General features: G+C 33.2%; 2 protein-coding genes across 4 annotated transcripts in view; one reads left to right on the plus strand and one right to left on the minus strand.

Moving 5' to 3' along the window:
• Window positions 1–451, plus strand: part of Rars2 (arginyl-tRNA synthetase 2, mitochondrial) — a 66,566-nt gene extending 66,115 nt beyond the window's left edge. Inside the window, exon 20 of the mRNA XM_076858435.2 lies at window positions 275–451. Coding sequence (XP_076714550.1) covers window positions 275–361 — 87 coding nt within the window. The 3' untranslated portion in view covers window positions 362–451. The remainder of the gene's footprint in view (window positions 1–274) is intronic.
• Window positions 452–1,566: 1,115 nt separating this feature from the next.
• Window positions 1,567–16,146, minus strand: part of Slc35a1 (solute carrier family 35 member A1) — a 31,757-nt gene continuing 17,177 nt past the window's right edge. For all 3 annotated transcript variants that reach the window (XM_076858436.2, XM_076858437.2, XM_076858438.2), the window contains 6 exons: window positions 11,981–12,140; window positions 11,641–11,793; window positions 8,100–8,166; window positions 5,968–6,144; window positions 5,391–5,525; window positions 1,567–2,813 (listed from right to left, as the gene is read on the minus strand). In XM_076858436.2, coding sequence (XP_076714551.1) covers window positions 2,686–2,813; window positions 5,391–5,525; window positions 5,968–6,144; window positions 8,100–8,166; window positions 11,641–11,793; window positions 11,981–12,140 — 820 coding nt within the window. In that variant the 3' untranslated portion in view covers window positions 1,567–2,685. The remainder of the gene's footprint in view (window positions 2,814–5,390; window positions 5,526–5,967; window positions 6,145–8,099; window positions 8,167–11,640; window positions 11,794–11,980; window positions 12,141–16,146) is intronic.

Here is a 16,146-nt window from a genome sequence, read left to right on the forward strand (position 1 = left end):
TAATCCCAGCAGCTCTGGAGGCTGAGGCAGGAGGATCAAGAATTGAAAGCCAGCCTTAGCAAAAGCGAGGCACTAAGCTACTCAGTGGGACCCTGTTTCTATATAAAATTCAAAAAAGTTAGGGCTAGGGATGTGGTTCAGTGGTTGAATGCCTCTGAGTTCAATCCCTGGTACCTCTACTCCCCCCAAAATTATTTCTCTTCTAAAACCATTCTTATTTACTTACAGGTAGCATGTTATTGAACATCTAATCATTCTTTGGTTTATTTTGTAGGCCAGACTTCATCTTTTCAAAGCTGTCCGTTCTGTCTTGGCCAATGGAATGAAACTTCTTGGAATAATTCCTGTATGTAGAATGTAATTTGTAATTAAAATGGCGTTTTAAAATGCTAAGTGAATTTCAGTTATTTGTTTTTAGATGAAATACATATGACTTACCAACTTATTTAATGCTTATCTTAAAAATAATGTGAGTTCCCTCATGGTCAATGGGTACCTTAAAACTTAAAACTAAGCTGTGTCATTTTAAACTCAAAATATCGTGGTCTAATGGGGATAAAGAATTTAAACTAAATTTAAATTCTTTATCGCCATTAGATTTAAATTGACTTGACGTTTCTTATAGTGTCATTCTTCCAGAAATTAATTTTGGGCAGGCAGGGGAGAATCAAGGATTGAACTCGGGGGCCCTCGACCACTAAGCCACATCCCCAGCCGTATTTTATGTTTTATTTAGAGACAGCAAGAGCACCTCACTCTTGCTGAGGCTGGCTTTGAACTCGTAATCCTCTTGCCTCAGCCTCCCAAGCCGTTGGTAGTCATGGCTAGTTCTGAAAAATAAGATTAAAAAAAACTAAGCATCTTTTTGGCAGTATAGCTGACAACTACTCCCAGGGAGAACCTACCTCACACTTACCTTTTAGTTGATACATACTGGCAGCTTCCTATGTTAACTTCAGGCTGAATATATTTGAATAGCAAGAAAATTAATTGTACAGACATTCACAAAATGCAGTCCAATAGTTAAACTGTATTTGATGAGGAATTAAAAAAAAAAAAAAACTTTCTGTATCTACATATTTGTTACGTAGATTTTCTGTGACTTGATGCAATAACATGAGCTTGATTTAGATGAGTAGGACGTGATTTGTTTGATCAGCATGGCCATCCTCTGACAGTATTTTCATTCACATCTTTTGTAAGTCATTCTAAGTGTTGCTAGTAGAAATTTTCTGAATACGAAAATTTTCATCTCTTTTTATGAAGAAAAACAATATGAGTCAAAGTTTCTCCAGTTGGAATAACCATTGTTTGTTTTATATTGGCAAGTATGGTTTACCTTCATCTAGAAGACTCATCCATACAGTCTCAATTTTGAGTTAGATTCCATACTATTTTCTGCTTAAAATTCCCTTAGCACAAACATCCATAGAATAAAAATGTATAATAGGTACAACCAGAGATATGAAAAATTGTGCTGTCTATGTGTAATAAGAATTGCAATGCATTCCACTGTCATTTATTTTTTTAAAAATAAATTAAAATGTACAATAGGAACATGTTTTATATGTGCATGCAGTATCATCCCTCTACACTTCTGAGACATTTTCTCCTTCCCAGATCAATTTGAGTCTTAAGTGATATGACACATGGACAGTAAGGGTTAGAGCAAAGTCTTCACAAAAGCAGGTCCCTAAAAAAGACTCATTAATTTCTACAACCAAGAGCCCTATAACTCCGATTGCTATTATTTAGATTTATTTGGTTTTGTTTCACTTAAACCACGTTTATAGATATTATTTGCGAACAAAGAACCTTGATACGATTCTACATGCTGAAAGAAATTGGTTTGGTTTTCTATGTTTTTGCATTCTTAATGGTCATATCTACATTACAAAAAAAGTGATTAAACAGAATTCATATAAATAAGTTTATTGCTGAATTTCCCAATTAACATTATAGAAATTTTTTAAAAAACACTGAAATTTAACAAATTATTGAGAGCCCAACATTTAACCATACTTTATTAAAAAAAGTATAAAAGTGACATTAGAAATGTTTTTGAAAAAAAGTATACCTTCTAAGAGGAAAGAAATATGAACCAGACAATGAATGGCACAAATATAGCACTAAGTACTCAGTCAGTCACCACCCAGAATCATTGTCTGAGTTATGAAATAGATTCCATTACACATTCAAGTTTGTTTCTGAACTAGCTTGTCTCATTTTGATTCTTTAAAGAGCTAGGTCTTTACTGCTGCTGGGACACAATATTGTATGTGAACTGGAGAACAAGGAAGGGCCATCCTTCTCCCCTGGTACCTGAACAAGAGAACAGTTAGTACAGAAATGGCTTTGGCACTTTAACCCTTGAACATTGTCCCACACCTTGTTACTTGAATATTGTAGCTTCACATGATTTTAATACCATATCATCTCCATACTTTTTATATACATTATTTATATATACAGTAATAAAATTCCTTCATTCAAACAGTACAACTTGAACCCAAACAGGCTCACGTTAAATCTCTGTATTAACAGTTCATTCATATAGCTTTCTTCTTGATTCTTATGTCATACTGTTAATTGGTTCTCAGTTTAATCTACCTTCCAAGATTGACTTAAGGCTCTAGTTTAATGCAAATGGTTTAGTGATAGTAGAAATCTCTCCTGAGGCTCAAATCACACTCCAATGATTCTCTCTTTTGAAGCTGTTTCACCCTGTTGGATGGATGTAGTATCTTGTCTAGGTAATCCATAGAGATATATGGAAACACATACAAGAAGAGTACCTAGAGCAAAGGTAAGTGCTGAGAAGGAGGCAAAAAAAAGAAAAGTTTAATTTGTCTTTGTGCTTTTAAAGCTCTATAACAATAAATTTCTGAAATTTTTAAATTAAGTATTTATACTGTCATAAAAAATAAAGCTAAAAGTTCTGTTTTTCCTGATGGTAATATTTAGAAAGTTTGTCCATTCTAGCACAAAGGAAAAAGGGGTGACATTCACTGATCACTAAGAAAGAATAGCTTCCTATAATTTGAACATGAAATATAAATACACTGAATGCAAAAAAAAAAAAAAAGCAGTGTGTGGGGCTGAAGTTGTGGCTCAGTTGTAGAGCGCTTGCCTAGCATGTGTGGGGCACTGGGTTTGATTCTCAGCACTGCATATAAATAAATAAAATAAAGGTCCATTGACAATTTAAAAATATTCTTAAAAAATACAGTGTGATGTGGCTTTTCCATGATATCAGAAATGTGGAAAAGTTTAGAGTAAAATACACTTGAACAAAATTCAGAGTTAGGTGACCAATTATTCAAACCACTGAAAATTTCTGAATGGGAAGAGATAAAGTGGTGATTTATTATATAAAATCACATGTCCTGCAATGCTTTTTAAATCTTTATTCTGAAAATCAGAATACAAAAAATGGAATTACCACTTGTCAAAAATTGGCATGTAAGCATTATATAAATAAATGTTTATGATGAAATTCCATTAAAAATAGAACCATATTCTATATGGAGTACAATGGCAGAGTCTTAATAGCTTTTTAAAAAATGGCATGCAGAGAAATGACATCAAGCTATGATTTTAATTCATCCCTAAAGAGAAAAGACCAGCTTTGCCTTCAAAAAAGAGGGGCAGTTTTTATCGTACATCTAAATACTTAACTGAAAGCATTTTACACTGTTACTAGATTTTCTTCAGGAGCAAGGACATAAGAACAAATCAGAACTACAATTAAAAGTTCACCTAACAAACAAAAAAATCACCCAAATCAGGTAAGAAAAACATCTATGGAATGTCTGGAGATACCTAACACTGAAGTTTTAAGTGGTTAGCTTTATACAGGTTACTTACTATGAGTCAGGCAGATTCCCTGCAAAACAACCCCAGGAGATAGTGACGTTATTCCCATTTCACAGATGTTATGTAACGTCTCCAAGGTTATACAACTAATAAATGGTACAGGCTAGATTTGAATCATACTATTAAATGGTTTTCTGCAGCATTACTGTTTATCTACCTGCATTTGTAAAAGGAATAAATTCTAAAATTAAATGTAAATACAGATCAGGCCTATACTTAACAGACATTTGATAGATTTTCCTCGTGTGTTAGTTTTATAATATAGAACTGGTCAATAGTGAAAATGATTATATAGCATAAAGCACCCTAAAATATTTACTGCTTAAGTAATTCAGAAGCCAACTGAATGGCAGGAAACTTATATTAGAAGGACTAACATAGCAGTGGTGTCAGAAAGCTAGCTATAATATTTAACTTATATTAATTACATGAAAACAAAAATGTTTAAATGAAAAAAATAAATCTTTATAAAATAGAAAATAAAAATCTAGACTTGGATTATTTTCAAAACCAATTCACACCTAACCAAGTCCAAAACAGGAAAATATAAGCTAAAGAAGGAGATGAAAATGTTTTCTGTTTTCTTCAAAATAATCCTAACTAATTTAATCCAAGTATCATTTTCTTGAGTACCATTCATATTAGTTGTCCCCAAGAATCTATGGGGCATTGAATCATACTATAAAATAGTTTTCTGCAAAATTACTGTTTATCTACCTATTCCTATTGTAAGAGGAATATCAAAATTTGTACATGTTCTAGTCCCATATATTAAGTGGCATATTTGCATGCAACCCACAGACATCCTTCTGTATACTTAATTTATAGGTTACTTACCATACCTAATACAATGTAAGTGGTTATATAAATAGCTGCTCTACTAGATAGTTCAGAGGATAATGACAAGAAAAAGTCTGTACAGATGCATTTTTCCCCCCAAATTTTTTCTAATGGCTGATTGAATTCATGGATGCAGAACCCACAGATAGGGAGGGCCTACTGTTCACCCTGATCACTCAGGTCATCATTTATCTAACATCTCTGGAACAGAGAAGCCATGACTACAAAAAAAAAAAAAAAAAAAAAAAAAGCTCTTTTTAATACCTAAGCAGTCCCCTCACTTTCACATAGAAACCAGCATCCCTCAGCTTCAGCTCTAGGACCATTTAAAAAGCCTAACTATTGCCTCCTTACATTCCACACAATTGTGATTTGTAGTAAGAAAACTAGGAATTTCTACAAACAGCACAGCCAACTGCCATTTTTTTTTAATTTATTTTTTTAAGAGAGAGAGAGAATTTTTTAATATTTATTTTTTTTAGTTTTCGGTGGACACAACATCTTTGTTTTTGTATGTGGTGCTGAGGATCGAACCCGGGCCACATGCATGCCAGGCGAGCACGCTACCGCTTGAGCCACATCCCCAGCCCCCAAATGCCATTTTTAATGAGATGAGTGAATCAGGTAGGTGAAAGGTTCTTCTATGTTAAAAACTAATATAAACTAAGACATACTTATCTGTAATCCAAACAGCATCACTGAAGCAATGGTAGAAAGGACAATGGCTGCTGCTGCAGAAAAGCCTTTCATAATGTTGTCTGTGTACTTGACCACAACAGAAGTATAGAGGCCTCCAACACTTGCAAGAACTTGAGATAGAGAAAGAGAAAAATCTTAACACTCAAATAAATAAAACATTCCATAATGATGAGCTAATTTCATTCCCAGAGATGCTATACTAATTTACCTAGAAAAAATACTATTTTCCTTAGAAGCAGTCAACTGAGAGTTTGTACTAAAAGTGAATAGTAGTTCCTTCATAAATGTTTCTTGGATGCCTAATAATCTGTTACTAAATTGTAAACATTTATTGCTATCACATTTGACACTTTTGATTATGAAAGAAAATTGTTTTGGGGTAGAGTGCCACAAAAGAAAGTCAATAAAACCAAAATTACATTTTTGAACTGATATTCACAGTATCAAAAGAATAATGTCAAAATGCTATAAAGGTTTAAAGCAGATATCTAACCTTAAAAAAAAAAAAAGTAAAAAGGATCTACTCATAACCTTTAATTCCTGGATACTTACAGATAACAAACCAGACATAATATGTGTAACCATAGAAAAATCCTTTTTCTTTAATTTCAGCTCCATCTGACAAGTAGGCGCCAACTAATGTCACAACAATTCCTGACAGATACATTTGAATGTTTCTCACCCAAAGGGAAGTGTCGGAACTCTTTAAGACTTTTTCAAAATACACTCCTGAAATAAGAAAATTAGACAAGAATATATTAAAGATATTATTATGAATTAATTTAAAACATCTCATTTAGAACATACCCCAGAGATATATAAAGTATATGATTTGAGGCACAAACATTTATTATATAGGTTACGACACATGATATACTGAATATTACGAATGTGCACTTTTACACCGAACATGAGGTTTAATAACTAAGAGTAACTTTAAAAGCTATATTTGACAGGAGACTATTAAATTATTGTTAAGAACAGTTTCTGCCTTTATTGTAGCAGTAAGATAGATCACAAAAGCTTATTAATGTCACTAAAAGACTTGCATTGGTCAGCCAAAAAAACTATACTATTAAATTATCTTAATCACACCCTTGTTGCAAAATAACCATAAAATCACCAGTTAACAGTTTTTCCAGTGACATATCCAAAATAAAATTTGAATAGGACTTGCTGAGTAAAGACATCTTCCTATATAAGTTCATATAATGTCAGAAGGACCATAAACTAGATAATAAACTTTGTGTATATGTGCATTTTTCCCCAAGTTGTGGGTCCATCATTTTTTTGTTTTGAGATACTCAAAGTTAGTATGATTCCCCAGACTAGAAGTCGCACACCAGTATTAAGTTTTTTATTTAAATGAATGCATGTTTGACAAGGAATTTAAAACTTTTAGATATAAATACCATGTTAGACTTAGGAACTGATTCTCAAGTACTCATCAACCAAAACGTTTAATGAAAAATGATTTTTTTTTTATGAACGTATGTTAGAAAGAGCCACAGAATGGGGGGAAAACTATAAAATAGATATATTTATTTCCACTTTTAATTTTATTTTTGCAAAAACTATTTAATTATTCAGTGCTTAGTTTTTCTGATTATAATATTCTAATTATTAAGTTAGTTATTCAAATAATAATTCTTCCCAGCATAGAAGAATATTTTCAATTGTGTATTGAGATGCTGATCTAAATACAACGGTGGACACAAAATATTTAATTGCTCAAAAAGTTTGCTAAAAATTAAAAGTATATTATTTGGGGAAGGGTGACTATTTCTGTCTCTGATTTATTGGCTCCTAAGAAAAAAAGTTTAGCATGATACTGGTTAATTAAGTATAGTCCTAAATTTAGATTTTCTCTGCTTCTAAAACACCCATTTCAAGTAGTATATTTCTATATTCTACCTGTCTTCCTAGTCAAAAATAAAAAGTCCTAACACTTGAAATAGGTACAAATAATAAAAAAATATAGGTATAACTAATATATTCTTAAAGAGGTTCAAGTTTTATTCCTGTTGAAAATATTTCTAAAACACATTTCATTTCTCACATTGCACTTTAGCATTCATTATCTTTTCTTTATTCATTGGAGTTGTCCCTACACATATGTCCCCAGACTTTCTGTTTTCTTGATGGTAGTGATTTTATGTTCTCTTCTCTCCCTTTTTAGATGCTATGATTTTGTATGTTTCTGAGTTATACTCCATCCACCTCCTCTTTTCTGTTCTGTAGCTCCTAGTCTGTTGAAGCAGAGGACAACTTGAGGCTATAGGCAAAACAGACACCAAGCTGGTCAACATTAACATCCTACTGGAGCTAGCATATACAGGAAAATTGGAAAATGTATTTTGAGCTCTCTGAAGGCCAATTTCTTCCATTTTTAAGGAGTCTGTTTTCATTTACTTCTGGATTGTTGGCTAGAGTGAGATAGTCAAAGATGAAAAAAGTATGTTCTTAGAAAGCTAACTGCAAGTCTGAATAAGAACTGAGGTCTGAACTGAGTCAAACAATGCCACACATTTACTAGAAATAACAGCTGACACAAAACTATAAGATGATAAAGCTTTAATGAGAATAAAATTGTTATGACAAAGCAAGGTAAATTAGGTCCATTTTTATAAGTTTTGACTTCAAAAAAATGTAACAACAGGTAAAATGATATTTCCATAACTTACCTGCAAACCCTGAGCACAGTACAGCAATTGCTATAGCACCAAACCCTAATAATGGATTCTGTTCCACCTGAAATATTAATTTAAAAGTTACTTTCAGTCGCTAACAAATAGAATTTATCCAACAGTCCACACAAATGAATTTAAAAAATCAGTGGTACAGTTCTACCAAAAGTATATTCATATCAGGTATTCTATAGAAAAGACAGGACCGAACAAAACATAAAGACTGTTCCATAAATTAACCAGAACACTTAAGTTAAAATGTATCCTTAAAATCAGACAAAAGATATGCATAATATGACATGAATATCTTCTGTTTCCTAATACCAATAACTCTAGCACAGAATTTTGCATAGTTAGCCTGAATCTTAATTTTCATTTGTCACCACCCTAATTCATACACTTTATAGCATCAATCCTAGAACTTATTTATTCCCTAACAGCTTGAGGATGAAGTGCTGGTTTTGAGACTCCCCTTTTTATCAAATATAGTATAACTTCTGTACCAAAATCAGTGCTGTATATTGAATTAATAAATATGATGATGATACACAGCTCTGGCTGTTAAATAATTTCATGTACTGGAAAACTGACAAATATACACTGTGAGACATGTGCCAATAGATATATGTAAATGGGGCCCCAATCTACTGTTTCAACTTTATTTTCTCTTTCTTCCCTAAATTAATCTCCAGGAGTTTTCATCTGTCTCTCCTGAGAGATACTGTTTCAATGTTGCTGAAATTAGAGGGCTGACACTTGACTATAATGTAACAAGAAGAATACACCTTGTTCAAAATAAATAAGCCTAATGTAAGGAGAGTAAGTACCTGAGAGAGAAAGCTTGGTCTAAAATGTTTGTATGATGATAAAAGGAGAAACAGAAGACACTGTAGACCAGTGGTTCTCAAAGTATGGTCCCTGGACCAGCAGCAGCAGCATCACCTGGGAATTTATTAGAAATGAAAGTTGTCAGGCCCTACCCCAGACCTACTGAACCATAAGCTATGGGAATGGGCCCAGCAATCTGTTTTAAATAACCTTCCAGTTGCTTCTGATAAATGCTAAAATTTAAGAGCCACTGCTATACTATAAACTGATTAACATAGATGCTTTCCTAGTAAGATCACAAGACTGGCATAAATACTAGGAAAAAAATCTTACTGTGAGATTATCACTAAATCTGCTGGGAAGTTCAAACTAGTAAAAATCAGTGTCTAATAACTTCTTGCCTTGCTTTCCTGCCAATTTAGTCCCTACAGTTAGGAAAAACAGTGATAAAAACAGATTCTCTGGACTTAAATTCTCTAAGAACTGATAGATGATGAGGTAGACTTGACAGAAACTTTGGAAGAAAGCAACCTTTTTATCCTAACATGAGTGATAGCCAGACACAACAAGTTAAAGGACATGCACACTGTTCTTGAATAAACAGAATTTAATAAACTTCCAGTTAATTCCATGGCTAGTGGGATGATGGTTCAAGACATATTATGAGTTTCTGAAGAATGAGGTACTGACGAAGAGTTAAAAAGAACACATAAAGAAATCAATATGACCGCTGGGGTTGGTGGCACACGCTTGTAATCTCAGTGACTTGGGAGACTGAGGCAGGAGGATCATAGACTTGAGGCCAGCCTTGGCAACTTGAGACTCTGTCTCAATATAGAAGGCCTCTAGGTTCAATCCCCAGTATCACCGAAAACACAACAATAAAAGCAACATGACTGCTTGAGGGCAACTTCACTGAATTCTGATTATAGGAACAAAAGAACTGAGGTGCAGATCACCAAGAGGAATATATAATAAGGAATTTCAAAACAGTATCAAGAAACCAAAAAATCAGAATAAGTAGAGCCTTATAAAAAATACCTTAAAACATTAGAGAGAAGTGATGTCCAAGACTTCTGATTTGCTATTATAATACCACCTTGCTAAGTAAGTTCAGAAGTCTCTTTACCAAGAAATTTAGAAATAGAATAATGCTAGTAATAAGTGATTATAGCTGATATTGTTGTATAGAGTACTAGCCAAATGTTAAAGCAGACTTAGATGACTTGAACTTATGTCTGATGGTCATCATTGGAAAACAGTGTGGTTTCCTATTATTGTTAGATATGAGGTATCCCCAAAAGCTCATGTGTGAGACAATGCAAGAATTTTCAGAGGTGAAATGATTAGGTTATGTTTTAGCTGGGTGGTAGCTGTAGTCAGTTAGGGTGTGGCTGGAGGAGGTGGGTCACTGAGGGTTTGACTTTGTGGTTTACATTTGTTCTCTCTTGCTTAAAATATTACAGAATTTTCTAGAGTGGCCCAAAGTAGGGTAACCTGCCCTATAACTTGCTTTAGCTAACACCTTTTTTATATACATTACCTATGTGAGGTGAACTTAACACCTTTTCTATTGGTGTGAGGTATCAAATATTTAACATTTAAAGGTTTGCTCTCAAATTATTCCTCTAAAGTTTTATAACTGAATTAAATGTGTAGTGCATATCTAATAAGTATTTTGAAATGTCACCAAGAATATGAGCATGCTTCCACATCATCTAAAGGTAATAAATACTAATCTAAAACACATTTTCTGAAAATGGACAGTTTTCTCCCAATTTAAAGAGGAACAAACTTGCTACTTTTATAAGTTCTCTTCACATTTCCTGGCTGCCTTCTCTTATGTCTAAGAGAACCACAGTTCATTTGTTAAAAGTTGAAGCAAGTATTCAGTTGTAGAGAGAAACCCCTTACTTTTAGAAAATCATTCACTTGAGTTTCTCTTCCTACTTCTTCTTGGGGAAGAGTTATCAGTTATTAATGATAGAGGCATAGAGTGTTTTCTTAAAAATCAGGTATGTATCTTAAAATTCACTCTTAAAAACTTTTTAAAGGGCTTTATTTATTTATTTTTTTTTTTTTGCCTATTATTGTCAGCGAACAGAATATTCATCCCCTGTCATCCCTATCATTGACAGAATATGTGCCAAAAGATGAGAGACTGAGTTGAGAAAGAATGCAAACTAGATGGGCAAAATCTTCCTTAATATATATAGTCTAAAAAAGTCTACAAGTTCTTAATATATTCACCATATGGAAGTTGGCACAGTTGTAATCACAAATTAGCTACTATCTTCAGACAAGTTACTTCACCTCTTTGAAAATATTATATTTTGTCATCCATACAAGAAAGGGGATATTGTCTAAGGTACCTTCTGACTATAAAATGCACTTTAATACTTTTCTCTAAGAATAAAAGACAATAAGTATTACTATCCTTTATAATAGTATAATGCTAAGGGGGTAAAAGTCTATCAATTAGGCAAAGTTTATTTAAAATCATAGAAATTTAATCATACAATGTGATGTCTGAGTATATAAGATAGGAAGCTTCCTATTTTAGTTATGGTATGCATTTTACTTCTTTTTTTTTTAATATCTTTATTTTATTTTTATGCGATGCTGAGGATCGAACCCAGTGCTTCACGCATGCCAGGCGAGCACGCTACCACTTGAGCCACATCCCAAGCCCCTGCATTTTATTTCTTACCACCACTTTTGTAGCTTGAGCTGGTTTCCACTGTACAAGTGTGACTCCGCCACACAGCATAAAAACTGAAATCCATTGTAATTTGCTGAGTGTCCGGTTTAACATTAAAACAGTACATAAAGCAGTGCAGGGAATCTTCAATTGGTAGGTCACCTGGAAACAAAAACAATTAATTAATAAATTCAGCAAAAATTAGCCTCTAACACAAATATATTATTTCTGATGCCATTAACAGAAGTATTGAGAAAAAAATATTTCATAACATGAAGAATAAAAACCTTCCTACTCTAAAAGTATTTTTTAAAATTCAGAGCCTTTGATTATCATTAATGCCACTTACCTGGTATACTGCTGCATCCAGATTGCTAAGAGCTAGGAAAGCCATGTTGTTCTGAACGGCATACACTAATGATGGCACACTTAACTTCATCAGTTCCTTGGGGCTCCCCAAGACGTTTTCACTTAAAGATGTCTTGAATCTACCCAGACTACCAGTTTCTCTTTGAAAAGAAAAGTAGGAGATGAAAGGGTGGTAAGGTAGAAAAATTTAAAACATGGTTTAATAAGATTCCTATCACATAGGATAGTAATACTGTGTGAGGTCTACTGATATAATGTAGCACACTTTAAAAAATAATTTCCAACTAATTTTATATTTATTCAAAGAAGCATACTAATGATACATTCCCATTTAAAAAATTAAAATTTCCCAAGCACATGCTGTAATTGTAATTCCAGCTACTCAAGAAGCTGAGGCAGGAGGATTCCAAATTTCAGGCCAGCCTAGGCAATTTAGCAAGACCCTTTATGAAAATAAAAAATTTAAAGAGCTGCAATGTAGCTCAATGCTACATAGAGGAGCCCTGGGGTTGAATTCTTAGTACCATAAAAAATATTTTTTAAAAATTTAAAAATCTACTTTTGTTATTAATTTTTTTTTTACTTCCCCTCCCTCAATCCTCCCTCTTCCATGAGGGATCCAATCCTTACCCAGGGCCTACCAGGCTATTTCCAAAAACTGGGCAGTAAAGACTGACATGGGAGCTCCATCATTATTAATTTCTATGTGATGATAACTAGGTTCATTACCATCAACTTCTGGTCAAATATCTAGGAGTTTCTAAGAATATTAGGTAATAAGATATCAGGAAGCAGAATTGCTAATAGAGATTACCTACTTAAAAAAATCCTCTGCCACTTTACATATTGCATTAAGTTCACTCTTTTAATTGATCAGACCATATTTTTAATAGTCTTTTTTTTTCCAAATTACACTTTAAGAGCAAAAAAAGAAAAAGGCTACAATAGAATGGAAGTTACTTAGATTATTGATCAAGTCAACATTATTTGTAAATTAACTTTGCTTATAAAATACACAATAAATATATATGCATAGTCTCACAAAATTTAAGTCAAACCAGTATAATTCTATAAGAAATCTGAATAATTTACTAATCTCAACAACAGTAACCTATATCTGTAATGTACAAAAAGTTTACTATCCAACTGCACATTGATTATGTATGCTCTTAACTATCCTTATTTTTGCTTAGGTGGATTGGCTAATCTGGCTCATATTTCCTGTACTGTAAATCAGTTTATTTATTTCCTGAAAATAAAAATAAAACAATATTTCATAATAAGCATCAATATCTCCCAAAAAGTGCTTTATCAAAATGGTTCTGAATGTAACATACAAATTGAGGGCCATAATACTGTTTAGGTAAGATAGCTCTATTTTATGGTAATCAGAATGTGCCTCTGTATTTTGGGTTAACAAATTAAAATCACAGCTGCAAACTCAATTTTTCATATTTAAATAATGGAAAAATAATTAAGTTCTGAGGGTAAGCAAAACTTCATTATGTCAAATTTATACCTGTAGCATTAGTCTATCCCCCAAGAAAATGATTAAGACAGTAAATTTGGCCTAGACCACAGAAACAAAACTTATCCTTCTTAATTACACATCATTTTTCACTGCCAAATTCAACAACCTCCACACCACAATGTTAATCTATATGCTGAAAAGTAATACACGTATAACTTGTTAGTGAACTACAACCTATAGCAGAAGTGGGGAGGGGAATACCAAAAGGACTGTTCTACTGAAAAGATTTGGCTTTTGTTTTTGTTTTGTGGTACTGGGGATAGAACCCAGGACCTTGTCCATAGTAGACAAGCACCCCACCATTGAGCTATACCCCAACCCTTTGTTGCTTCTTTAAAAATTTCAGATGTCCTATTTACTTTCTTGACATGTTAAAGGGAGTATAGGGAATAATTTTTTTAAAGAATGTTTTCTCAATTATAAATTTGTAGGAAAAAAAGATTAAAGTAAAAAAAAGTGCCACAGAGGTCTAACCCAAGAAACCATCTTTAATGATGATGAGTTAGGAAACATAAGTAAACATAATTCACTAACCAGAATCACATGAAATCATACAGGCTATGTGAAGTACAGGAAACTACTTTTAGAAGGGTAAAATCGGAGTAGCACACCCTAAAGGAACTACTGAGGTATCATTTGTACAAATACCTCCATACTCCACCTCCTCCTGTATCCATTTATCTCTAACAAAAAGCTCTTCTAGCTGACTTCATAGGTTACAACATAGTGGCTATTCCTTTCCTTAATCACCAGCTACGGGCAATGCCATTTTACCTCCACCCCTCAGAGATGGAAACCTTCATGGTACTAGTGGCTTTTTTGGCTGTCCAGAGAACAGAGTTGGCCTCTGTACTGACAGAATATGGGTCACTTAAGGATCAAATTGCTAGTCTGTATAACCACAAGACCTGGATGAATAAAGGTTGTGTGATCCCTTTCCTCCCTGTCAATTTTTCTATATCTTACCTCCCACTTTTTCAGTTTTTACATAGAAGAAGGGCTTTGCAGACAATCTGGTAACTCTTTTTCCTTCCATGTAACGAACCAGTTAAAGTGCTGTGTAAGGATTAACCACCATTTTTTCATCCTTTTTGGCCATACATAATCTACTTATTGGATGCTTAAAAGCTATTTTTCTTCAGAATCAGGAAGGTTTAGGTATCTTTTTCTGGCACCTTCTCTAATACAGATAGTAGAGAAGCCAAAGTATACCAGAATTCTAATTACTAGAAAGCTCCAATTTCACTGCTGTACCTCAGAATTATAGCAACATTACATAATTATACATAAGATAGTTTTGAAATAAGTTACAGAAGCTTAAGACCAAAAGCTCAAGAACAACAACAACAACCAAAAAAGTAGAAAGACTTACGAGGTATATGGAAGAATAAGTGGAAATCTTATCACACAAAGTTTCAAAGAAGGGGTATTATTAAGTATTAATCAGATGAAATCCTGCTAATTTATTAAGAATACAGACTTACAGCTACTTAGCTTTACTCACTAAAGTTTATTTAAAAAAATAAATAAAAGTAACAGGAACAAATACCTACCAGAAAATACTAGTAAATCACCTTTCCTTTTATTTTACTATTAAGAAACAATTGATGCTAAATATACTACAGCCTAATTTATACTATAGAAATAATAAATAAAACCTAAAGGTTTATACTGGCTTTTTTTGGAGAGGGGGGAGTCAAATCAAAAATACCTTTTATAAATACCTTTTGTTAAAAACGAATTTACTAAATTTAATAGGAAGAAAAAAAGCCATCCTGGAGGCATCACAATACCTGAATTTAAATTATATTACAGGGCTATAGTAACAAAAACTGCATGGTAGTGGCATTAAAAATAGACACATAGACCAGTGGTACAGAATAGAAGACACATAGATAAACCTACCCAGATAATAGTCATCTATCTGATCCTGGACAAAGGTGCCAAAAACATACATTGGAGAAAAGACAGCCTTTTTAACAAATGGTGCTGGGAAAAATGGTTATCCATCTGTAGAAGACTGAAACTAGACCCTTATCTCTCACCCTGCACAAAAATCAACTCAAAATGGATCAAAGACCTCAGAATTAGACCAGAAACTATGCAGCTCAGAAGAAAACAAAGAGTCAACACTCTAGTACACTCTAAATGACTTTCTCAAAAGGACCTCTAAAGCTCAGGAAATAATGCTTAGAATTAATAAATGGGATGGCATGAAATTAACAAGCTGTATAGCAGAGGAAATTAACAAGCTGTATAGCAGAGGAAATAATTAGGAATGTGAAAGCGAGAACCTACAGAATGGGAGAATATCTTCACTAGCTACTTTTCTGACAGAGGATTCATATCTAGAATATATAAAGAACTCAAAAACACTCAACAAATCAAATAACACAATAGACAAATGAATTAAAGACGTTTCTCAAAAGAAGAAATATAAGTGGCCAACAAGTATGTGAAAAAATATTCATCATCATTAGCAATTAGGGAAATGCAAATCAAACTACACCAAGATTTCATCTGGCACCAGTCATAGTAGCATTCATCAAGAATGCAAATAATAATAAATGATGGAGAGGATGTAGAGAAAAAAAGAACACTTTTTACATTGTTGG

This window comes from Callospermophilus lateralis, chromosome 6, assembly GCF_048772815.1.
Source record: "Callospermophilus lateralis isolate mCalLat2 chromosome 6, mCalLat2.hap1, whole genome shotgun sequence".
Lineage (NCBI taxonomy): Eukaryota > Metazoa > Chordata > Mammalia > Rodentia > Sciuridae > Callospermophilus > Callospermophilus lateralis.